This window comes from Myotis daubentonii, chromosome 1, assembly GCF_963259705.1.
Source record: "Myotis daubentonii chromosome 1, mMyoDau2.1, whole genome shotgun sequence".
In the NCBI taxonomy this organism is placed as follows: domain Eukaryota; kingdom Metazoa; phylum Chordata; class Mammalia; order Chiroptera; family Vespertilionidae; genus Myotis; species Myotis daubentonii.
The window spans coordinates 48,538,078-48,563,945 of NC_081840.1; the positions used below are offsets into that span (position 1 = coordinate 48,538,078).

Below are 25,868 nucleotides of genomic sequence, written 5' to 3' on the forward strand. Positions count from 1 at the left end.
TTCTAACTCACAGATGGAACCACTGTTCTTGTACCAAAATGACTTATTTTTTATTCTGCCTGACTATGTGTATTTTATATGGTTATAAAATAGAATTGACATTTAAGCATCCAATTAAAGGTTATGAATGTTTTCTTCTTCTCCAAAATAATCTTTCCTGTCATTCTTTCTTTTGAAATAGGATCAGAGTATGTTCCACAAAAAAGATAGTGCCAATCAATCCTGCCTCCGGAAAATTTACCTGCTGGATACCACCACAGCAGAGGTAAACAACTTATTTCAAAGAACATCCCCTCAGTTTTTTAGCTGAAAGGTATTTTAAAAAATAGGTTATAGTTACCAATACCCATTATTTCTGCCAAAAGATCTTCCAGTTATGTTTGGATGGATATATGAGCTTAAAATAATATACTGGGCTCAATATGCCAGAAGAGTCTTATTTTGCATTACACGTGTGGTATATTCTTGTCCTTGGCTCTTGGACCTGTGTGGAAAGCTCCAGCTCTTGCGTTTGTACCTTTCTCTTCCACCAAATTAGCCTGTACTTCTCGTTACCATTTATAATAAATACTTTATTTTGCAGAGAGCATGTCATGCCATTGAGGATGCACAGTCCATGAGACACCAGCAACACTTGAGGAAGCAGTCATCACTGAAACTTCTCAGGCCCTAAGTACCTTGTAATCACAGATCCTAGGGCTGCTCCTGGGAGAAAATCAGTCATGTCTGTGAACCACCCTTCTTTATCTTACCAAAGAGAACATTTTAAGCAATCCTTTAATTGTAGATTTTTTTTTCTAGAATAGCTGGATACTTGGTTTTCCATGTTTTTTTCCTTTGGTTTTGACTCTAATTTTGTAGCCATGTGTATGTTAATAATCCACTCTACAGTGCCGCCAAATGGGTCAGACCCTTAAAGAAATATCACTTCCAACTGAGTGAAATTTCCATTAATGTTAATATTGTGAATCAAATGATAATAGACTTGTTTTTAATTAAAGCCTTTATTTGAGAATAAGAAAGGAGCTCAGATTCAAATTGTTATTTGAGAGGTTTTGGACAAACCTTTGGACAAATATTGGATACTTTGTTCAGTAACTGAACTAACATTTTTGGTAAATGCGGCAGTTGACTGAAGAGAAGCCACTAAAGGGAGACATGATGTTTCCTTTTTTTTTTTTCCTCATGAAAAACATTGTTCTCCTAATAAAAATGTTTTGGTTTGGTGCTTATTTTCCCTCCTTGCATTATAATATAAAGACATGAAAAATTAAAACTTAAAATATCAATGCTCTGCTCTCTATAATGTACCATTTACAAAATTTTGGAAATTATTTACATGTCCTTTCAAGATGAATTTATATGGCACAACTATAATTTGCTGATACATGAAACTATTGCACTTTAAGTTTTAAAGATTTAGAAGTATGAAAAGTCTCATAGTTTTATATCGCCAGAAATTGTTTATCATAAGTTGAAAGATTTTTAAGGGCATTATAAATGAACAGTTATAATGCATGCCTAGAAATTTATTTTAAATACTTAATAGGAAGAGTGAAAAACCTCCAGTTGCTTTATGTATAAGCAAAATAAGGCATATATAACAACCCTGGAAAATAAGTGGTAGATATGTGTTTTGAGGGAGCAGGCCTATGAGGATCAATTCAGTATACAGTATTTTTTTGTTCTTTCTGCATCTTGCTTATGCTGATTAAAGATATACTGCCTACTAAAGCTTTTTAAATTCTCAAAAGTACTTAATTCCTTGGATGAATCTTTAAATTTGCTCATGGTTTTTAACATGGCATTTATTTCAAATCACTGAATTGATGATGAAATGAAGCTACGAACACACTTGGTTTGTTCTGTTTTTGTTGGCATATGGTAATGTTTTTACTATCTTTATTCATGTTTTTTTAAAAACGCCTTAAACCGCTAAAAATTTTTTTCTGGTTATTTACTGCAGATTCCAAAAAAGAGGAGGTAATAACTGATTCCCTAAATATTTGACCTTTGATACAGTATGGTGATCTCTGCTGTCTTTTCAACATCTTTCTTTTTTTCTGTGAAGAAAAGTATCATTTATAAAACTTCTAGGATTAAACAGAATTCATCAGTAGTTAATTGCAGTTTAAGAAAAGGAGCGTTACAAACAGAATTTCATAGCAGTTGTGCTGTATTTTGTGTTTTACAACTGACTTAATCAGGAATCTGATATATCTATTTTTCATATGAGTCATAGTTATTGACAATGCCCTAAATATTTAAGAAATTTTATTGTACTAGTGGCATGTACAAAACATTGAACTAAGGAAATATTATGAATTCCTCATCTCAAGTTGGTTTAAAAATAAATTTTCAAATATTGGTAACATTTTAATTTGGCTAATCCCGTGGGACAGAAATAATTTATTAGTAAGGTATAATAATGTCTTTTGTGTTTTTAAAATGCTTTGAGAGTTTATTATTTGCATATGAACTACTGAGAGAAATAAAACATTTGGTACATTGTTTACAAGTGTGAGTTAGTGTTAAATATTCAAGTAACATTTAACGTTTCCCCTTTCCTCTTCCAATCCTATGTATGATAGTGAGAAATTCGATTAATAATGATGGATGGCTCTGACAGCTGTCTGTTTTTTTGTATCTACTAGTCTGTTTCTATTTTGTTTGTTTATTTTGTTCATTAGATTCTCCATATAAGCGAAATCATATGGTATTTGTCTTTCTCTGACTGAGGAGGGGAGGGAGATCGGGGAGCCGGTGGGGGGAGGTAGAAAAGGGTAAAGAGAGGGGATAAATGGTAAGAAGAGACTTGACTTTGGACGGTGAACACGCAATACAATAAACAGATGATGTATTATAGAAGTATACACTTGAAACCTGTAAAAAATTTTATTAGCCAATGAAACCCCAATAAATTCAATGGAAAAAGAAAAAAAATAGTTATGGAGGGCTTTGTAGGACACTAGTCAGGGAAAGGTTTTCCTGAGGGTACTCTGCCCTTTACCACATTGGATATCTGTGGCACAGAGCTTCAATACAGGAAGACTACAGAGAACGTATTTCACCTAGGGCTCAGCTTCCCCACTTTGGAATCGCAACTGGGTTTGCAGTGAGGCCATGCCTTTTATGGTGTCTGTCAGACACTGACCATGAATGACAAGGAGGCACATTCCTGGGAGACCCAGAGGTCCTCTGATTGCGGACTTTGGCTTGAAGACTCTTAAGCCTTGTAGACGCTTTCTTCAACTGCATGGCAGGGTGGGAGGCCACCACCCAATTTGTCTTTCTGTCTCTGTCTTTTTGGTCCCATCTCCCGCCTCCTTCCTCCACTGGGAGATCAGTGCACAGATTTCCTTACATGTGTTTCATGATATAGTATTGCTTTCATTCTGAATAATGTATGAGGAAAACACTGTCATCTTTTTGATACTTTGGGTCTCTTAAGTGTGTTGATCTAGTGCTGCCTGTATCTATTTTTTTTTTAATGTTTTCATTGATTTTCAGAGAGAGAGAAAGAGAGAAAGATACAGTGATAGAAACATCAATGAGAGAGAAATGCCAATCAGCTGCCTCCTGCACACTCCCTACTGGAGATCAAGCCCACAACCCAGGCATGTGACCTGACCAGGAATCCAACTGTGACCTCCTGGTCCATAGGTTGACACTTAGCCACCCAGCCACACCAGTCAGGCCTATATCTGTATTTTTAACAACGCTCCACATGTGTTTCTAAGGTATAGCCAGGACTAAAAGTCAATGTTCTGGACTTAAAATAATCTCTTGAAGAGCTACAAATATAAATGTCAGTTAAAGTACAGGATTGCAGTCACTGTCCAAGCTAGAAGAACTCTTTTTATTGGGGAGGACACGAAAGAGTCTTAATTTACAAGCATGTCAGAATCATCTGTCCTCAAGGAACAAGCCCTTTTGGCTGAGAATCCCTGCCAGACTGTCCACTGATGCTGATGAGAGTGGGCTCTGTGCTGCGTTGGCTCTGAAAGGAAGTGGAAAGCCCCTTTAGCAGAGGGAGCCCGTTCCTCTCGGTAATGGTGCCTGCAGTGTAAGAATTTTGGCTTATTCTTGAATTCACGCTTGAAAGTTTCTTCAGCTACAGGTTGTACTGTTCAAGTACTCAACATTGTGGGTCTCTTTGAACTGGAAAAGCCATCGGAAAGGCTTTTTGTTTGTATTTGTACATGTACAGACCCACAGCCCCTTACCAAAATTCAAATAGCTCTGAAAACCAAAAGGCTTTTTGTAACTTTGAAACTAAAGACATCTGACAGCAAATTTTTTTAAAAATTTTTTTATTTCAGAGAGAAAGGGAGAAGGAGAGAGATAGAAATATCAATGATGAGACTTATTGATTGGCTACCTGCTGCATGTCCCCTACTGGGGATCGAGCCCACAACCCGGGCATGTGCCCTTGACTGGAATCGAACCCGGGACCCTTCAGTCCCCAGGCGAGGATCTATCTACTGAGCCAAACCAGCTAGAGCATGACAGCAAAATTTTAAATGGAACTGACAAGAGGCTAATTGTGGTCTTTATTCTATTTTGTGTAAATGAGTTTGGCTGTAGCAGAATTAATATACGTGACTATGGGGTGCTACCGCAGGCTTCACTGGAAGTGTACGAGCTATGTGGCATAGGAAGCATATTGCTTTCCTAAAAATTGAAAGGATCATACTCTGAAACACACCTGGGCCCAAGAGTTTCAGGTAAGAGATGATAGGTCTGTATCCACTCAAAATGATCAATTCATTCAAGTTGCTTCCCAAGTTTTAGAAGAATTATAAACATAGGAGAAACCCTGAGGGACTCTGCTAATGTTCCATTTTACAGTATGCTGGTAAATTATTTTGATATGGTGTTAAAGTAATTGATGCTGACATATAGGAAACAAATGCCATATGATAGCGCATCATAAAGATTTATGGAAACGAGAAAAAATGTAAAACAGAAGAATATAATCATGATTTCTATCCCTCTTGTATACTAATTAAGTAACTATCTGATAAAGGTTTTTAGAATTGACCTCTAAAGTAATTAGAGTAGCAATGAAAAAGCCACCATGACCCTCTAGATTGGTAGTATCCACTGAAATAGCAGTGGACACTTTACAAAGAGGATTTAGTTCTGTAGTATTCCTTTTAATTTGAAGAACAGTCACATGACTCCCCCAGAGATTGACTATAAAGCTGTATTTCCCAGTTGGTGTTTAAATTCTGTGATAAATAATTTTCATCAAAAATAGATTTCAGATATTAGTCTTTGGGTGTTATTGTTTTTGTAGAAAATGTCTATAACTCCAGTTTTTCTCTGACAAACCAGTTTTCTCGTTTGTCATCATTTAAGCCTTCCTTCTTTATTCATAATTTTCTCTATCTTTTCTTTTTATGGTACTTCTCTCTTTTTAAATTCTCTGTATTAAGTAGATATCATGCCAGCGATTGGCAAATTACAGCCCATGAGTCAAATAATTTATTCATGTAAGTAAAACTTTATTGGAACATGGCCACACTCATTCATTTGCATTTGTCATGGTTGTTCCTGCACTCTAATGGCAGTTAGGTAGCTGTGACAGAGACAACATGGCCAACAAAACCTAAAATATTCACTATCTGACCCTTTACAGAAAAAGTTAACAGTGAATGAATCTAATACATGGGACAGAAACAAGACACTACATGGTTTACCAAGAACCTATGGCAGTGATGGTGAACCTATGACACGCGTGTCAGAGGTGACATGCGAACTCATTTTTTTGGTTGATTTTTCTTTGTTAAATGGCATTTAAATATATAAAATAAATATCAAAATATAAGTCTTTGTTTTATTATGGTTGCAAATATCAAAAAATTTCTATATATGACATGGCACCAGAGTTAAGTTAGGGTTTTTCAAAATGCTGACATACCGAGCTCAAAAGGTTCGCCATCACTGACCTATGGTGAGGTAGGAGCTGGAATTATGATCCATCACCTACCAATCTCTCTCTGTTACTTCCACCTCTTCCTCTTCTTTCTGCCCAGAAGCAAGGATACCTGCATCAAATGAGAATGAATATGGCCAATGTTGGCTTCTTGGAATTCTTTTTAGAACCTCATGTCTCTATCCCAGAGTTATCCATGTCTGTTTTAGGCATTTCCCAGAATAACACTTGAAATCTAAACTGACCCTTTGTCTAAATTTTTTTAGAGAATTCTTAGATATGCTCTAATATTATTGTGGCAGTTTACTAGGAAGCATGGCTTTAGAGGTGTAAAAATGAGGAAGTAAAAACTTTGATGATAAGATATAAAATTTTTCTCTATTTCTAATGCACAGCCAGAAGAAGCAAATGCATGGCATTCTCCCATAATCAAACCATCAGAGAGCTCGTAACTAGCTAGGAGCTTGCCAAGAGAATATGGTATTTTAAACACAGGACATCATATTAGCTATAATAATAAAAGGGTAATATGCTAATTAGACCAGACGTCCTTCCACAAGACCTTCCAGACAAAAGCCAGGGCTGCTAGGGAAGCCCAGGTCCCAGGTACATGCTAGTGGCCAGAGGGAAGCCTGGGTCCCAGGTGGCAGAGGAAGCCAGTGCCGGCAGCCGTGGGAAGGAAGGCCTACTCTTGCACGAATTTCATGCATCAGGCCTCTAGTCCTATATAATAAAAGCCCAGCAACCATACTGGCAGGACGACCACTTGGCCAGTCACTATGAGGTGCACTGACCACCTCTCGGTCTCTCCCCCTGGCCGGCAGGCTCCCATCACCCGATGGCAAACAGGGACCCTGGGGTGGGTGGCGGGGGATGTGGGTGGTGCCAGGCCAAGGCTCCTGCCTGAGAGATTCTTAACTTCCTTTGACACTTCAGATCAACTCTTCCCTACTTCATTCAATTCAGGGCGATTCATACTTTCAAAAATAGTAAAAAAAAAAAAAAAATTTAAAAAGGAGTATGAATTAGCAGATAAACAGAATTAACTTTGTCAAAGATTTACTGGGCTCTAGTCATCTGAATATCAGTAACTGGATTATGCAAATACTCGTAATAGATTTTTGTTGTTGTTTTAAATCAAGATAATGGAGTCATACTCCTGAGAAATTCTGGAATAGTTGTAAGGTCTATGTGACATTTTAAAATATCTGAAATTACTGAACACAAATACATTGCAGGGAACAATTGTTTGCCCATGTAAAAGATTCCTATGATAAAAATTTAGAGACTCAGGGAATGATTCTTTTAAGTTGACCCCAAATAAACAGAGTGGAAGTCTTGCATGACTGTTATTACAATCCAGATGGTGAACGGATACTATTGAAAGCACTCTTTTATAAGGGCCGTAAAGACTTATTACCCATGACTCAGACTGGTGAATAAGAATATATTGCCCATTCTGCCTAAAATTAATGACTCAATCAATTGATGTAGAATTATAATGCAGCTCTTTTAGAAGTACCAGTAATGCTTATTTTTATAAGTGGATGAATTTTAATATGTCACTCATTTTGGAGGGAAAATAATTCACTTGGGGGCCTTTGTTTTAGTTGCATTAAAGTTCATAGAATTACAATAATTCATGGTTGGAAGCTTTTTATGTTCAACATCATTCTGCTTTCGTGTGGCTTCCATCCATTGAGCTCAGTCCAAAATCCCAGGGGCCCTAGAATAAGAATAACTCTTTTTCTGTATATGGAAGCCTATAGGTACGAGTGCTGCATGACAGAATTGAAGGCTGGCCTCTTGTCCTACCATTCATTCAGTAAAACATAAGTCCAAGATCTCATCTCTTTCTACCTAAATCACCCCTGTTTAGACATAACTTCAATCATCCCATAATCTCCATGGTTCTCCCCTAAACACAGCAGTTGATCCATGTCTCGCTCAGATGTGATGCCCTGATCTGAGTGTTAAAGGCAGAGTGTACCTGGACAATTCCCTATTTTCCAACAATTTTCTAATAGGTATCCCAACCTATTAAATTAGTTCCTTATACAAAATACTACAGGCCTGGTACATGGATTCGTGCACTGGTGGGGTCCCTCAGCCTGGCCCGTGCCCTCTTGCAATCTGGGACCCCTAGTGGGATGTCGGACTGCTGGTTTTGGCCCGATACTTGCAGGCCAGTGCGCTAAGTGGCAGGCTGCCGGGGAGGAGCCCAAGTCTGGGCCGAGCACCATGCCACTCCCGCTCATCCCAGCCCCACTGCATCTGCTGCCCGGTAGCTGCTGCGGAGGCAAGAGAGACTCACGCTGCAGCAGCTGCGCTTGCCAGCCATGAGCTTAGCAGCATCTGGTGCCCATCAGTCAGCTGAGCGGTACTCCCGCTGTGGGAGCGCACTGACCACCAGAGGGCAGCGTCTGCATTGAGCGTTGAGCAGTCGCTTGGTTGTTCAGTTGCTTAGGCTTTTATATATATAGAAATTGTTGCATTTTGTAATACTTTTCCCCATGATTGCAATCTACTAATCTGGTAACTTTTACTTACACAAGAAGATTGAGTTTTCCCTTTTATCTTTTTTACTAAAATTAAGAGTGAATTTGTTTGATACTATAACAAAACCAAAAGACCCTGGAAAAATTTTCTTTACTCCTCAGCCCAAGTTTCTTCATTTGAAAATAAGACCTTTGGACCAGATCTTCCTTCTTGTGATTCCAATGGATGTTACATATATTGATAAGATGAGTTTGTAATGGTTATTTTGAAGTGTGAGATGTGTAACTTCAAGTTTTTAGCACCTCTGTCTCACAATATCCCCATAGACATTACATACATATTTTAAATAATGAGGATTTAAAAAAACACCACAAAGACTCTAACAGAAAAACAAGAGGGGGGAAAAAAAAAAAAAGAAAAACAAGAGGAAATGTGAGATACTGTTGCTGGTCTTTGCATGTGAGAATGGTTCGCACACCGAGAGTGCAGGTAACAGAGAGTCACCTGCTGATAGAGAGCCCCTGCATGGCCTGTGAGGAGGACTGGCCATGCCTGGAGTCCTGGTATTGCTGTGCAAACGGAATCCTGCTCTTCTTCTGGAGAGGAACGCCCTCAGCAGTGCCCTGGAGTTGTCTGAGGATGCATGCTGTGTGGTGCCGTCATAGCTCATGCCAGGTCACTCTAGGCTCTCCATAAGCTATCACTGCAATGGACTGAATGTTTATGTCCTCCCCCCAAATTCACATGTTGAAATTGTAACCATTTAGGTTACCAGGAGGAGGCCCTCATGAGTGGGATTAGTGCCCTTATAAAAGAGACCCTAAAGGTCACATTTTGTATGATTCCTTTTATAGTATATATCCTTTTCCCTTCCACCATGTGAGGACAGAGCAAGAAGACACTGTCTTGCCTATGAAGAAGTGGGCTCTCACCAGTCACCAAAACTGCCAGCACCTTGGTCTTGGATTGCTCAGACTCCAGAACGGTGAGAAATAAATGTTTGTTGCTTATAGACCAACCAGTGACAGCTTTACAAATGGACTAAGACAATCACCCTCTCAGAAAACTTTCCTGGGGCTAACCCTGTCATCGGAAATTTTAAGCAGGATTGCAAATGTTAACCACGTGGGTTAATTTGCATGGATTAATTTACCAAATCAGAAAATCACTGCCAGGATTAGATTGCTAAAAAATTAGGAAAAGAAGTATCCAATAAAAATATTAAACAGACATAGTTAAAAGGAAGGATTAAAAATATTAAACAGACATAGTTAAAAAGAAGGATTAAAAGCAAAATACTATAAAGTGGTAAATTTGAATAAGAATCAAATAGATCTTCTGGAAATGAAAAACATTATTGAAATAAAAAGTCAATGGACAGCCATGACAGTAAATTAAACACAACTGAAGTAAGAATTAGTGAACTGGAAAATAGAACTGACTCAACACATTTCCTGGAATACAGCAGAGATAGAAGAGATGGAAAATAAAAAGAGAAGTTAATCAATGCAGAGGATAGAATGAGAATGTCCAGTACACTTCTAATCCAAGTACTATAAGGAGAGAATAGAGGAAAGATTGCTATGTTCCAGAAATTATGAAAGATAGCACTTGATAAATGCCAGAAACAAAGTAAGCCTAGAGCAGGATAAATAAAAATCCAAATCTAACATACATGATTAAAACTATCACCGTGCAACACAAAGAGAAACACAGAAAAAAACAACCAGAAGAAAACATTACTGACAAAGGATCAACCATTAGACTGACAGAATTCTCAAAAATGGCACTGTGGAGGCAATGGGGTAGCTACCAATTGTCGAGAGAAGATCAACTGTCTGCCCAGCTGATTTTAATCAGGGCTTTTCTTTAAAAATTATGAAAAAGGAAGTTGAACTCAGAAAGAAGAAATAAAATACGAGAAGCAATGGGAATGAAAGAATTGGTAAACTTTTAAAAACCACTTTAAATAGCTGCAAGTGTGCACAAGAAGTTTATCAAAACTATACAAGACATTTATGGGGAAAATTTTAAAATCCTATTGAAATAAAGTTTAAATGTTCTCAAATGGAAAGTTATACAATGTTCATAAATGGCAAGACTCACTAAAGAGTAATCATATTCAAACTTTTCTAGAATGAATCAGCATTCCATTGTATGTACATTTTTTTTGGTGGAACTTTAAAGGCTGTTCTGAAACGTCACATGGAAGAATGAAAAGCCAAACATTTTCAAATCAGATCAAAGAGGTGGCATGTTTTGTTCTTTCAGATTGTAAAGCTCACTAGAAAAACTGTGGTCATTAAAACAATGTTATATTTTCAGAGAACTAGAGAGAGAAATGAAACAATTATAGAGACTAACAGACCCATGTATATATGGAAATAAGTAATAAAATGATAAGAATAGTAACAAAACATATGATTCGTACTAGTTTCCAGGCACTGTTGCAAGTGATTTATATATTCTAATTCATTTATCCTCAAAGGTGACATTACTTTCCAGTCAAGCACAGCAGCATTGCTCATATAATTAACCAGGTAACTGCCACACATCCAAAATGGAAACTATCCCCACACGCCATAGACACTTATGGCATACAAAGGGCTATAAGGTGAAAACAACCCGAATGTCTATCAAGGGGTGAATGGATAAACAAATTGTGGCATACATGCACCCTGGAATATTACCCAGCCATGAAAAGGAATGCACTACTGGCACATGCTATGAGAGGGAGGAAGCCAGGCACCAAAAGCTGTATGGTTCCTTTTATATTAAACTAGAGGCCCAGTGCATGAAATTTGTGCAGGGGGGGGGTGTTCCCTCAGCCCAGCCTGCACCCTCTCCAATCTGGGACCCCTTGGGGGATGTCCAACTGCCGGTTGAGGCCCAATCCCTCTACAATCCTGGACTGCTGGCTCCTAATTGCTCACCTGCCTGCTGGCCAGGTCACCCCCAACTGCCCCCCCCCCCCGCTGGCCTGGTTGCCCCTCATGCCCCCCCCCCCCCGGCCTGGTTGCCCTATGCATCCTGCTGTTCAGTTGTTTGGTTGTCCCTCACTAACCCCCCTGCTGGCCTGGTCGTATGCAGCCAATCTTGTAAGGGTGTGAGGGTTAATTTGCATATCACCTCTTTATTATATAGGATATCCCAAATAGGCAAATCTACAGAAACAGAAGCATATTAGTAGTTGCCAGGGGCGGCAGAAATGGGAGTGATTACTTAAAGGGTATAGGTTTTTCTGGGTGATACAAAATTTGTGAAATGAGAGAGAGGGGTTATGGTTGCCCAACATTGTAAATGCACTAAATGCCACTGAATTATACATTTTAAAATGTTTCATTGTTAATATACATTTTACCTCAATAAATTTTCAGGAGCTGACGAATGCCAACAACCCAGGTGAGCAACCCTCCCACCCCACCCCCCTCCCCCAACTTTCAAAAAAGAAGGCAGGACACCATGAGTTTAGCTGTTGGAAATCAGACCTCCAGAGCGATGATGAGATGTTTCCCCATGACTCACACAATCTGCCCAACTTTTCCTGTGAACAGCAAGGGGAGAGACGCATGCTCGACAGCTGATACTGTGTCCTCCGGGCAGGCAGGCCCCACGCTGACTAGGAGCTGAGGTCCTTGCTCAGCATGTGACAAGATACCGCCGGCTCAGGAGGGACAAGATAAGGGAGGAAGGAGACATACTAAGTACTAGTACATCTTCATTTCATTGAATAACATAATCTGGACTTTATAAATGAGCAAGGACTAAATTTAGTTTCAAACATGGATAATTATCCAGATTCACATCTTTTCTATTATGTAGTAGTTTGAAAAATGGAAATAATGTTTCAAATCTTTTCTTCCTTATGGATTTCTCAGGAGCTAAACTGTTTTGCCCTCTCCACACATAAAGACTGTTTTGCTCTTTTATTTTCCCTTTAAATATTGCTTTGCTCTATTTCTTCACGCTGGCTGATTTTAAATTCCCCAAACATTTTCACATTCATATGGAGTAAAAGCCATTAGCCATCTTCTCACACTGAAAATGAGCCTTAAAAAGAAAATAAGTTCTAGATGTTACAAGTAAAATAAATTAAAAATGAACCCCACCTCCCCCACCCTCGCCACACACACACACAATTTCAGTCAGCAAGAGTAAACGTATTCAATAAATAGTGCTTGGGAAATTGATGTGTTCATAGGACAAAATATAACATCAGATTTCTTCCTGAGACCACACACTGAAGTGAATACCAGGACTATCAGCGACCTACATACAAAGCAGCACTTTAAGATGTATGGAAGGAAATACAGAATACCTTCCTCATCTTGGGAAACTAGAATTTTCTGTGTGAGAAAAGGCCATTAAAAAGGTAAATGACAGCCCTCGCTGGTTTGGCTCAGTGGATAGAGCTTTGGCCTGTGGACTTGCCGGGGTCCAACCCCAGCAGGTCCAGGGGTTCCCAAAGGCGTAGACAGAGTCGGCGAAGAAGGAAGGACACGGAGACTGTTCAGTTGATCAGCAGCCTAGCCAGGATCTCCAGCCAGGATCTCCAGCCAAGTTCTGGTCTGGATCTCCAGAGAGGTTCTGCTGTTTATTGTTTTGTTACATCCGTATTTATACCAGTTGATTTTAATCCTGTCAATTTCTATTACAAAGGTTAGGGCGTTTCTTATCTCCATTCCAGGGAGTAAAGATTATGTAGCTTAAGCATGATTGTTTGTAGTTAAAGTGATTAACTACCCGCCTGGCACTTAGTTAAGGAGTTTCATCCCCTCCCTAACTTCAGGGAAAAATCCCTACCTGGGGAAACAGCCTTTCTCGGAGAGGTGACCTTGGTTAAAACACACAGTGCTAAGGGGAGCAAACATATTAAGAACAGTATGCTATATACGCCAGGTCCCTTGAAACATATGCTGTGCAGATGTTTCTATCCTGCAGTGACTGTGTCAAGCAGCAAGGATGGACCGGCTTCCGGCATGGACTCAAGGGTCATGGGTTCGATTCCAGTCAAGAGCACCTGCCCGGGTTGTGGGCTCAATCCCCAGTAGGGGTGTGCAGGAGGCAGCCAATCAATGATTCTCTCTCATCATTGATATTTCTATCTCCCTCTCCCTCCCCCTTCCTCTCTGATTTCAAAAAATATATATTAAAAAAAAAAGGTAAATGAAAAGACTCAAGCCAGGAAGGAATCTTTACAAGCCTTCTGCATAACTGACAAGGGGTCAATATTGAAAATACATGACAAACTGCTTCAGCTCAGTAAGAAAAGAAAACAACCCAGTAGACAAATGGGCAAAGGTTGTGACCAGAGAACTCACAGGAAAGAAAGTCTGAAAGTGGTCAGGAATGTGCACATTGAGGCAAGGAGACCTCTTTTACATCTGTCAGATTGGCAGAAACAGGTACGTTTGGGAACAGATGACGTTTCACGGGATGTGGTGATATGCGCATAGCGGAACATAGTTGATAGAATGTGAAATCGCCTGAGAGAGCCATTTGGCGACAGCTGAGCACATAAAACAGCCATTCCACTCTAGATGTCCAATCCAGAGAAACTCTCAAATAAGTAAAGACAAAGTGTGCAAGGATGTCCACTGCAATACTTCAAAAACAAAAATGTTGGAACAACTGTATTGCTGGGAGCTGGTCCATCCTTGCTGCTTGACACAGTCGCTGCAGGGAAGAAACACCTGCACAGCATGTTTCAAGGGACCTGGCGTATATGGCATACTGTTCTTAATATGTTTGCTCACCTTCTTGGCGCTATGTGTTTTAACCAAGGTCACCTCTCCGAGAAAGGTTGTTTCCCCAGGTAGGGATTTTCCCCTGAAGTTAGGGAGGGAATAAAACCCCTTAACTAAGTGCCAGGTGGGTAGTTAATCACTTTAACTACGAACAATCACGCTTAAGCTACATAATCTTTACTCCCTGGAATGGAGATAAGAAACGCCCTAACCTTTGGAATGGAGATTGATAGGATTGGAATCAACTGGTATAAATACAGATGTAACAAGACAACAGGACACAGAACCTAGCGAGAGAACATGGCAAAAGATCCTGGACAGAACCTGGCTACAGAACTTGGCTGGAGAACCTAGACAGAACATGGCAAAATAACCTGGATAGAACCTGGCCACAGAACCTGGCAACTGAACCTGGCTGGAGAATCTGGAGAACCTGGCTGGAGAACCTAGTGAGAACATGGCCACAGAACTTGGCAACAGAACCTGGCTGGAGAACCTAACCAGAACTTGGCTAGAGATCCTGGCTAGGCTGCTGATCAACTGAACGCTGTCTCCGTGTCATTCCTTCTTCGCCGACTCCATCCACACCTTTGGGGACCCCTGGACCTGCTGGGGTTAGACCCCAGCACCGTATCAGTAGTAGATAAAAAACATGCAAAAAATACTAAACTAGCAGCCCTGAGAAATAAACTCGTCTTCTTCTCTGCACACATGCACAATCTACAAAACAAACTGTTGAGTGAAATAAGTTGCAAGAAATGTAAGGCACATGAACATTATGCGCCAGCCTTAGGACACGGACTGTTTTTGGGAAGGGAGAGGGAGAGGAGAAACGGGCCAGGAGAAGGATGGTCTATCTGCAGCGATTTGTTCATTCAAAAGCAAAGGGAGTGACTGCTAGCAAAAATGCAAAATGCTGGCATCTGTTAATTACAGGTGGTATATGAGTGTTTATGAGACTATTTTCACACTTTATGTACTCAAAATATTTCATGTTTGAAAGGAAGGAATAGAGAGAAAGGGAGGGGGAGGGAGAGAGGAAGGAAGGAAGGAAGGAAGGAAGGAAGGAAGGAAGGAAGGAAGGAAGGATGAAAGGAAGGAAAGATGGAAGGAAGGAAGGAAGGAAGGAAGGCAGGCAAGCATGGCCTTGTGTCCCTGATGATGTGTGAGCTGAAGAGCAGAGTTACACAGTGGGGCGAGTTGGACATTACCCCACCCCACCTTGAACTGAGCCCAGAAAGAAGCCAGGGCTGCCTCAGACAGGAGCCCACACACACTCTCTAGAGCAGCGGTTCTCAACCTGTGGGTCGCGACCCCTTTGGGGGTCAAACGACCCTTTTACAGGGGTCGCCTAAGACCATCGGAAAACACATATATAATTACATATTGTTTTTGTGATTAATCACTATGCTTTAATTATGTTCAATTTGTGACAATGAAATTGGGGGTCACCACAACATGAGGAACTGTATTAAGGGATTGCAGCATTAGGAAGGTTGAGAACCACTGCTCTAGAGGAAGGAATGGCCTGGTAAGAGTGGAGAGTGCTAGGAAGAGAGCAAACAGTGAAGCAGCCTGGGTCTCGGCAGGAGGCAGGGGGATCACCGGGAGAGGGAGGAGGCTCCAGGCTCCAGGCTCCAGGCTCCAGGCTCCAGGCCCCAGGCTGTGATGGGTCGCCCTGTGGTGTCTGCTCAAATACAGCAACTTGGAATCCCTGCACCTGTCTGCTCGCTCCCCGCCTCCGCGCCCCACCCAAACAAACTCCATAGAGCAAAGCCAGAGGGTGTGGTGGGGGACTGGGGTGGGGGTGGGGGTGGGGGGGCGGTGCCTAACAGCAGAGAGAAGCAGTCATGCGGAGGAGCGCTGGAAGCCCTATAAAGTAAGACCCATGTTTTGGGTGAACTGACCACAGGAGGCTTCATTGAAAGTCTTACAAAGAGTAATTCGATCCCACTTCTCCGCAGCCTCCCGAGCTGGCCAATATCCCTTCTCTGGACTTCGCAGGGTGCGCAGGGGTGAGGTGGGTGGGGGCAGTGGTACCTGGAGAGATGGACCCCGAGGGCTTCTGCACTCTGGGCTCCGCCAGTGGTGGGCAGAGGGAGGCGCTGCACTGAAAATGCGGACCAGTGAAGAAAAGATGAACATTTTGATTAGGCAGACTCCCAGCCTCAGCCCCCCCCCCCCCCCCCCCCCCCCCCCCAGGGCGGCCAGGCTGAGAACCAGAGAGGAACACGGATTTCCCCTTTGGAGAAACTGATTTGCCTGAGATGTTTGACATCTTGAAATTTGACATGAGATTTTTGACTATTGAGAGTCTCCCAGCAAAGTGGTGGGCTTGATTCTGACCTGTGATGGCTGCTGCAACAGGAGAGAACCATGAACTTGGGCGATCATTGTATCCAGCGGTGACTCAGTCGGAGGCAGAGGCCGCCAGGGAACACCCAGAAGCCAGATCTCACACGTGCCCTTGACGATGGAAATACTAGGAAGTTTATATGCTAAAAATATAGAGTTGGACTCTGTGGAGGGAATTCCTAAGGAAGGTCAGCTCTATTACTTTCCGGTACAAATGGTTCGGTAACTTAAACTAGGTTATCAGAGTGTGGTCTGGGGAGGACTCCCGGGGACCCACTTGAATGAATTAAAGTTCATTCATATCTCATATACCCAACGATTGTCAATCGCTGCTTCTCAGGTAATTGAGAATGCTCGAAAGGTAATTTAAGTGGTACTTAACACTATTAATTAGCTCTACCTAACTTTTCTATTTCACCGATAGAGCAGAAGCGTGGCTTGACTTACTGTGGCAACCCCAGGGAATGAGGTTTTCTGGGGAGAAACCGTTTCTGGATCTAGCATGGCCCATGGGAGTCTGGTTGGGATGCAGAAAGCTTAGACCTTCTGCGGGCCCTCACGTGGCATTTATACGTGGCAGCCCAGCCCATGTGGCATCGCTTGCTGGCCAGGAAGTCAACATTCCAATTGGAAATGCCCCTCCTCTAGAGCAGAACCCCCACATCTGAAACAGACATGCCTCGGGGCGGGTCCAGTTAATGAAGGAACCAGGGCTTTGGGCAGCCAGCTTGTTGCTTCTAGACTAGAGGCATTTGCTTTTGGATTCGGCATCTGTGTCCAAACAGAGATGAGCAGGGATCTCCTGGGCTCCTAGAGAAAGACCACCTCCACTCAGTTGCCCTTTGCAGTGGTTCTCAACCTGTGGGTCGCTACCCCTTTGGCGGTCGAATGACCCTTTCACAGGGGTCGCCTAAGACCATCCTGCATATCAGATATTTACATTACGATTCATAACAGTAGCAACATTACAGTTATGAAGTAGCAACGAAAATAATTTTATGGTTGGGTCACAACATGAGGAACTGTATTTAAAGGGCCAGAAGGTTGAGAACCACTGCCTTAGAGGAAGCTTGCCCTCTCTCCTCTCCTCCCTGGACAGAGTATTGAAGGGCCATTGCCTAAAGAACCGTGTGCCCACACCTTCAGGACGGCCCTTGCTCTCTCAGGGCTGGTCATCTCAGTGGGAGAGCTGGCACGACCCTGGGCTGTATGGGAGAGGCCCAGGCAAATCTCCCACCTCCTGCATTTGATCCCACATTTGATTTTCCCTCTGTCCCCCCCCCCCCTTCCCTTTTTGATCTGCCCCCTTTCCCAGTTCCCAGCTGCGGAGTGGGAGAGACTCTGAGCTCACCCACCTTGGATCCAGCACGGTCCCTTGTGCTGCTGGTTACTCGTATGTTTGTTGGGACTGGCCCACTCTGAGCCTGGGGCAGCTGGGGAGCTGTGAGGACAGAGCAAATCGGTTATTTATCTCAAAAATGCTGCCCTTCTGTGATGTGAGCTTCCCCCTGAGGGCCTAGCACAGGGGCCAGGCCGTGGAGAGGGGTGGGTTCGCAGAGGGAAGGCCTGCAGAGGGAGGGGGCTGCCTCGCCTGCCTCTGTGAGCCTCTTCCTCCAAGGGAACTGAGCAGGTTGGTTCTGACAGCCCTTCTGGCCCCTTAGTGGGTTGGCAGTTTGAACCTTGAATAAAAAGCCCCACTTGCAATGAGCTTGGAGTTCTTTAGAGAATGGCAGGGACGTTTGACATTTAGAAACTTTTCTAGGGATCAAAACTGCAAGCCAGAAGTTGTTAGCACAGGCCCAGTAAAGACACATTTAGTGAGCACCTGCCCCGGGCCACACACTGTGCCAGGTGGGGACGCAGAAGGAACCGGCTCTGCTTCCTGGGCCATTGGGCCCGGGGAGGCACCACGGCAGGGAAGAAACAATCAGACTGATGCAACCGTAATGTTCATTAATCTTGAAATATCGAGAATGAAGTTCCCTTATTTCAGTTCTCTTGCAGTAAACTTATATGTTATTATGTGCATAATTATTATTAATCTAAACACACTTGAATTGTATACTTCAGAATTAAATTAGGAAGCAGAGTCTTATTAATGCAAAAACAATATGGATGGGCATCCTGACGGAGTTAGTTACCTTTTATAAACGCTGAATTGGCTTCTTGAATGAAAATAATCACCTGTGTCTCTCGAGAAGGTATTTGCACTGACAGCTTATAAATGCTAACGAAATTCCTCCCAGACGCGCAGCCAGGCCCTGAGACAGGAGGCATTTAATGTTAGGAAAGGTGAAGTTTAAGATTAATTAATCATATTAAGTTTTTTTTTTTACATTATTTATAATGTTTTAGTAAGTCCTGCCAAGAAAAATCCAAGTCTGTTTGCAGGAGCATCTCTCTGTTTTTAAGCCTGTTTTTTCAAAAGCTGTGCTTCTTGGTGGATTCGGACGCTGTGTCTCCTGGGAGTGCTCACCACTGTCATGTGCACAGTGTGACGTGGGTCTTCGAGGGTCCAAGTGTACCTGTGTGATGTGGCTTGGACTGCGTTTCCTTTATAAAGGCAGTTTTGTATGAAAATTTTCTGCTGAGTCTCTGTACTACATGCTTTCCTTTAAAAATTAAAATATAGCTAATATATAATATGATATTAGTAGCCATCTGACACTATACAAGGTTATTATGATATCATTGACTATATTCCCTGTGCTGTACATTATATCCCATTGACTTATTTACTAGTATTTTATAACTAGGGATTCGAACCTCCTACTCTCCTTCAGTTTAAAATATATATATATATATATATATATATATATATATATATATATATATATATATTTCAGAGAGGAAGGGAAAGGGAGAGAGAAATAGAAACATCAATGATGAGAGAGAATCATTGATCAGCTGCCTCCTGCATGCCCTCTACTGGGGATTGAGCCTGCAACCAGAGCATGTGCCCTTGACCGGAATCGAACCTGGGACCCTTCAGTCCGCAGGCCGATGCTCTATCCACTGAGCCAGACCGGCCAGGGCCCCTTCAGCTTTCTCACTCTTCCCCCCACCCCCCTCCATTGTTCTCTATGAGTCTGTTTCTGTTTTTTTTTTTAGATTCTACATATAAGTGAAATCATATGGTAGTTGTCTTTCTTTGTCTGACTCATACCCTCCTAGGTCCATCAATATTGTCACAAATGGTAAGATTTCATTCTTTTTTTTCCCCCCTGTGGCCGAGGAGTATTCCATTGTATATATGTATCATATATACAATGTTGGGTTGCTTCCATATCATGGCTATTGTAAATAATACTGCAGAGAACATACATCCTTTTCCTTTTAAGCATTTGCTTTAATTTGACCTTTCTGATTTGAAATTCTATGTGTCTTAAAATTTTTTTCATTCAGTCAGCATCTTTTGGTTCCGGGTACTTCAGAATTGGCTTGCCAGCATGCATAGCATTTATGCCGGAGGCAGGAAAGCAGAGTGAGGAGGTCCTAGGCTTGCCGACTGGCGGGCGTGACCGGCAGCCACGGAGCCGCTCTGCTTAGATTCCTTAACAAGAAGATGGAGGTCAGGCCGGGTCGTGGAGGTGTTGAGAAGAGTAAACAAGAGTCTGTGTGTGATGTGTCTGGCGTTGCTCGCAATGTTCAGAGGAACCAAGTAAAAAACTAGCTAATAGTTATAGCCAAGTGGTCTTTGATTTTAATATTTTACTCAATATTTCCATTAAATATCCATGTTCAAATTCTGCTATGACGTTTAATAGGTTGTGTCAGTATCTAAAACCATGCCAAAATTAACTGCAAACGTCTATCAGAGGCCCTGGCAACTAACTCGGTTAGCGCATAGTCCCAATTCGCCAAGGCTGTGGGTTCGATGCCCAGTCAGGGCACATACAAGAATCAACCAATGAGTGCATAAATTCATTTTTTCTCTTTTTCTCTCTTTCCCTTCCTCTTTCTCTCTCAAATAAATACATAAACATTAAAAAAGTCTACCAGAAGCAAATATTAATAGCTCTTACATAATGCTTAAATAATTTTGTTTTTTTGACAATTTTTTATTTACATGGGAATGTAGGCGCACCTCCCTGCATGCCCACAAATAGGACAGAGTGCATCTGCTTGAAGCATTACTGGAATGCAGTTCATAGGAAGGGGTGTGCGCTGCAGGATGGATTTTTTACTTTAAAGGCACTAATAAAAAGACCCAAACGCTCTGCAAATGAAGTGCGGCATTTAAAAAAGAACAGTCACTGTTTGTCTCGGCTTTCAGACCTCCTATTTGAAAGGGCTGCGCCTGGATTCGATGCCCAGATTTCAAAGTTGCCTGAACCAGCAGAACCATGTGCGAAACACATCAAGGGAGTCAGGCTTCCCCAAAACCCAACTTCATTGTTTTTCTTGGAGGTGGAGAGAGCTGCTGTTCAGAAAAATTTCCAAGGTTTCTGTGATTTGTTATGAATTAAAGGTCGTACCCTGAACTGGATCGTAGGAGGCACCGCAGCCCGCCTGCCAGTCAACGTGGAAGCAGATGTGCGCTGGCAATTCTGTGGCAGAGGAGAGAGAATCCCGGAGAAAAACCTCCCTGGGCTTGCCTGCTCAGGCTTCATTTCGCCTTTTTCCAGATTGTCTTTTTCTGATCTTCCACTAGAGGGCGCCCAGCTACCAGCGGTGCCAGTCCTCCCAGTAGTGGGTCTTTTCTGACCCTCCTCCTGGGAGACAGTTGGGGCCATCTACAAACTCGGGAGGATTCTGGGCCCATCTCGGGGTTCGGCGCTCCCTCCGACTCCCTGAAGAGAGCGGGGACTGTGAAAGCCCTATACTTTAGGACTGGAGTTTCAGAAATCCCTGTGAAGGTTTTCCGTTTTCAATCTTCTCTTTGTTTCGAAAGGGCGCTGCAGGAATGCATTATGATGGATGCCAGGGTTTTGGGGACTCTCTCTCCAGAACCCTGCTTGTCAGGGTTCTAAGCACATATGTCCTCATGGCAGCAATGGACGGGAATACTGGAAACCAGAACTTCCCAAAGAGAAACCCAGAACAGATGTTTCCCTGGACAGGGCGAGCCCTCTGGCACAGGGCTGCTGCTGGCTGCCCTGACGCCGGCATTGGTATTTTATGGGCGAGGGGGATTCCGCTCTCTTAAACATTTAGTCCGCAGGTCAGTGGCTCCTGTACTGTGGCTGGGCCCCCTCTCAGCATGCTCCCTATGCAGGGGAGCTGATGAATTCTGCCAGTTCTGCCCTGCCTGTCCCATTCTTTCCTACTCCTGGCCCTGTGTTTGAGAGCCTAATTTTGAGCAACCTTCCCCGGGAAGGAATTACGTTGCCACTTTGAAACCTTTGATGAGAACGTCCAGGAGCCACATTTCCTCTGCACTTGAAGCCTTACGGCAAACGTTTGCAGAGAGTATATCGTTTGATAGTTCTACCACCATGGGGCCTGACTCTTATCACTCCCACTTCACAGATGGGACAAACAAGGCTCAGAGCAAGTGAGTACCGACCCTAGGACTTGAAGCCACATGATCTGATTCAAATGGGATTGCTCATGGGTTTTCCAGGTCTTGGTAGCAGTAGGAATTTGGGTTTGACGTCAGAGAGAACCTTCTGACTCCCTGACCTTCACATGTGTGTGTGTGTGTGTTGTCAGAAGATGGTGACACTCCCTCCAGATATGCTTTAAAAAGTGGCATTGATGTATTTTCCCTGGACAGGTCGAGGGCATCCTTTCTTGAGGCAGGACGATGAACTGGACAAACCCTGAGGTGGCTTCCAACCCCACTCTTCTGCAGAACAAAGCACCCAGAAATAGCCAAACCGCTCCCTTTCCACACGTGATCATTGTGGGTAACTGTATGAAAACAGGCAACTCTCCAGCCCAGTGAACAACTACCGTGGAACCATTTGGGAGATGCTCATTTCTGTTGTGGATTAAACGTTGTATTTGTCCTGAGACCTCCTTGTTTCCGAGCAAGGCTTCTGTCCCGCGCGAAGAGTGCAGTTCTTTCTGGGGCCACAGGGTGGCGGAGTGACTTAAGGTTTTTACTTGCTTTTCAGTTTCAGGACAGAAGCTGGGCTCCAAAGTGAGCAAAATGGAGCGATTGAGAGTTGGCTCAGAGTGACACGGCTCAGTTCACATTTATGAACCTCTTAAAAGGGGGGAACGCCAGTGTCTGGAGGTGAGGAGAGAGGATGCTCGATGCTAAAGCTAAGGGAGGTTCTTGGACAGAGCCCTGAGGGGCCAAGTCGGATCCACCCAGTGGCCCTCTGTCCCGTGACCTGGTAGATGCTGAGTGAAATCTGTCCTGAGGAGGCTCGCTGTTGGTGATCGCCTTTGCCCCATCTCTCTCTCTCTGAACTTTCTCTCCTGAGCTCCATTTTAATAGATTTTTTTTGCCCCCCCCCCCCCCCCACCTCGCCCTCCTCTTTTTGCTCATTATGTCTTAGGGAAGGTTTAAGTTGCATACATTTTGGAGAAAAATAATGCATGGTCCAGCGGGGCAACAATCCATTTGAACCCCAAATTTGGACTTGTGTTTCTGACACGTGTGGCTGCATTTAGGGGATGGTGAGGGAATATCTGAATTTGGGACTAATGTGGACCTCTGGGATGTGCAGACACTGCACACACACACACACACACACACACGGCAGGACCACAGATGCACCGAGGTTTATGCATGCCTGCTACATGCATCACAGTGCAGGTGTGAGCCCTGGTCCGGCCACAGTGGGTCTTCCCAAGATCCCACAGGTAGGGGGTCAGCGCAGGAGCTGGGCAGACCCCAGTGCTGCCCCATGGACGCTCCAGGCTTCCCCCCCTCCACCCTCCGAGGTTCTGCCAAGCTCCGCTGTCGTCACAGAAGGACAGCCAAGGCTTAGTGGCATCAGCCCTAGTCATCTTAGCAAGATTAGCAGAATCAATGTTGAATTTAAATGCGGCGAGTTTTCAAGCACATCTTGAAGGATGGAGGAGCTGCAAACATTTTTTTTTGTAGAAGTGATTAATATTCAGCTTCTCAAAATTGAGATCATAGACATGTGTGAGACACACACACACACACACACACACACACACACACACCATGGAATGGGGGAGGTATTTCTGCTAAAACTTCAGAACACAGGCTGTGTGTATTTAGCTATTTTCCTCCTTCGATATCTGCTTTTGTGTCAACACTGGTGTCTTCATTTATTAACCTTTTATAGATGTTCAAAGAACACCTACTATGTGCCAGGAGGATTAACATGAAACTGAGCCGTGCTGACTTTTAGGAAAGGCACTCCCAGGGAGCCATCCTTTGTTGGGTGGAGTGAGCAGCGCTGCACAATGCGGCTGGGAGAGCGCGGGCGAGGCTGCCTGTGGGGAGTGGGGCCTGGCCCTTCCCTCTGTGCATCGTGGGTGGTCGTGGTGCCCAATCTATACCTTGTTCTCAGGATCAGGTAAAGGAGTGTCAGGGGCTTTTCTGGGGCACATAGAAGGAACGCGGTAAGTACACAGCAGTACTATTGCACCTTTGTCTTGAACTAAAGCTTCCCCAGATCTTTTCTTTAACAAATCTCTCTTATGTGCGTGTGGACCAGCTAACACGGGGCTTAGAGGTGAACTGCACATTGATGCCTCTGTCCAGGGAGCTGAGGAGGCGTCATCGTGGCCACCGGGGAGGGGAGGTGGTGACAGCAGGAGCTCGGGGATGAGCCTGTCATTCCAGGGGAAAGGTGAGGGGCACCTGCGTGGCCCTGACTCTGGATGGGGTGCTGGCTGGGAGCCGCTGTCCGGAGGCATTGCTTTTGTGTCTTTTCAGAAACAGCAACCCTCAAGGAGAGAATGACCTTCAGAAACACAGAGGGATGCCTCTTTTGTGGAGAGGATTCTGGGGTGTGGGGGTCACCTTTAGAGCTGGCTAAGCTCCCATTTCTGGGGGAGCCCAGGTCATGGAGCCCCTTTCAGAGCCCAGGAGTCAGAGGCTGTGGGCAAAGGTGCCCGGACAAGGTATTGTCTGCATCTTTTAGCTGGGGCTCCCTGAGGCTTGTCCTCACCCCGATCCTTTAATACTGAAGGTGTGTGGGGAGGATCCCTGAGCCTGGAGTCCCTGGGGTTCCCTGGGTGAGACCCAGTGATCCCAAGCTCTCTGCAGAGGGCAGAATAGCGCCCATTAAGGGCGGCTCCCAAAGGCTGAGCTGAGATCATCCCAAACTTCACGCTGCCCTAAACCCAGGCCCATGGCAGTTAATGGGCAGGTGGGGGACTTGTGGGCAGCTCGGGGGTGGGGGTGGGGCACGAGGGGTGCTTTAAGTGTCTGCTGGAGATCGATGGAGAGAGGGCAACAATGAGGGTGAATCCTAGTGCCGCAGCCCCAGGGGGTAGCCTGGTACCGAAGGAGGGGCAGGACCAGGGATCCCGACTTGAGTTCTCTGCTCTTCTCTGTCAGTAGGTGACTTTGTGCAAATCTTCCCCCTCAGTTTTCAAGTCTGTAAAGCAGGGGGGAACGGTAGTTTTTCCTGGGCTTGGCTGCTGTCAGTGAGTCGTGGTGGCGTGCGCAGGCCTGGGACCCTGGAAGAGAGGCCTCTCCCTGGGACCAACCTGTGGGCAGTGCCCTCTGGGTGGCCTCAGGGCGTCCTTCCTGCCTCTGCTCTGCTCCCGTGGGGCCCAGGGCTCCCTCACATTGGGGTCCCAGTGGGGCCTCACCTTTCCTGACCAGCTCCCCTTTATCCAAAGCCACAGGTTCATCAGTTTCCAGGAGCTGGTTGGCTGGCTGATTGGACAACTCAGGCCTCAGTGTAGAATCACAGGAAGAGGGTGCCTGTCCCCACTGGCTCTCAACCCAAAGCTCGCATCCCACAGCGCCTTGAACTCCAGGTGTGCACGCAGGGATGTCTGGGTGTCAGGACAGGGCCTCGGACCCGCAGGAGCCTTTGCCTGGCGCCTCTGTGCCGCCCTCTCAGCCACCTCCACTGAGCTGCCCAGGGACTCCCAGACCCTCCCCCTGACCTCCCCCCTGCCCTTTTCTCCTTGGGAAGCCTCCTCCTGCAGGTGCAGCCGACAGAGGCCTCCTGGGCCCAGGCCCTGGCTGGGTTCAGGGCTGCAGGGGGGACTGTGTTCAGGGCACTGGATTTGGGGGAGGGAGATGGGCGTTAGCTCCAGCCTCATTCTCACATCTAACATGTTTTCTCTGGGCCCCTTGCTGAGCAGCGCTGACCACCCTGTGTGTCATCAGACTCGCTGATGCCACATCCTTCATCCCCAGCGACAAGTACAGATGGACCACTTCCTGTGCCCTGTGTGGAGCTTCCAGCCCAGTAGAGAGGCCGAGGGAACCT

At 44.2% G+C, this 25,868-nt stretch overlaps 1 protein-coding gene across 1 annotated transcript in view; it reads left to right on the forward strand.

Moving 5' to 3' along the window:
* The window catches only part of VPS13C (vacuolar protein sorting 13 homolog C), a 196,589-nt gene extending 194,071 nt beyond the window's left edge, over positions 1-2,518 (forward strand). Inside the window, exons 82-83 of the mRNA XM_059699559.1 lie at positions 182-265; positions 584-2,518. Of these exons, the coding sequence (XP_059555542.1) occupies positions 182-265; positions 584-673 (174 nt within the window). The 3' untranslated portion in view covers positions 674-2,518. The remainder of the gene's footprint in view (positions 1-181; positions 266-583) is intronic.
* The last annotated feature ends 23,350 nt before the right edge of the window (positions 2,519-25,868 follow it).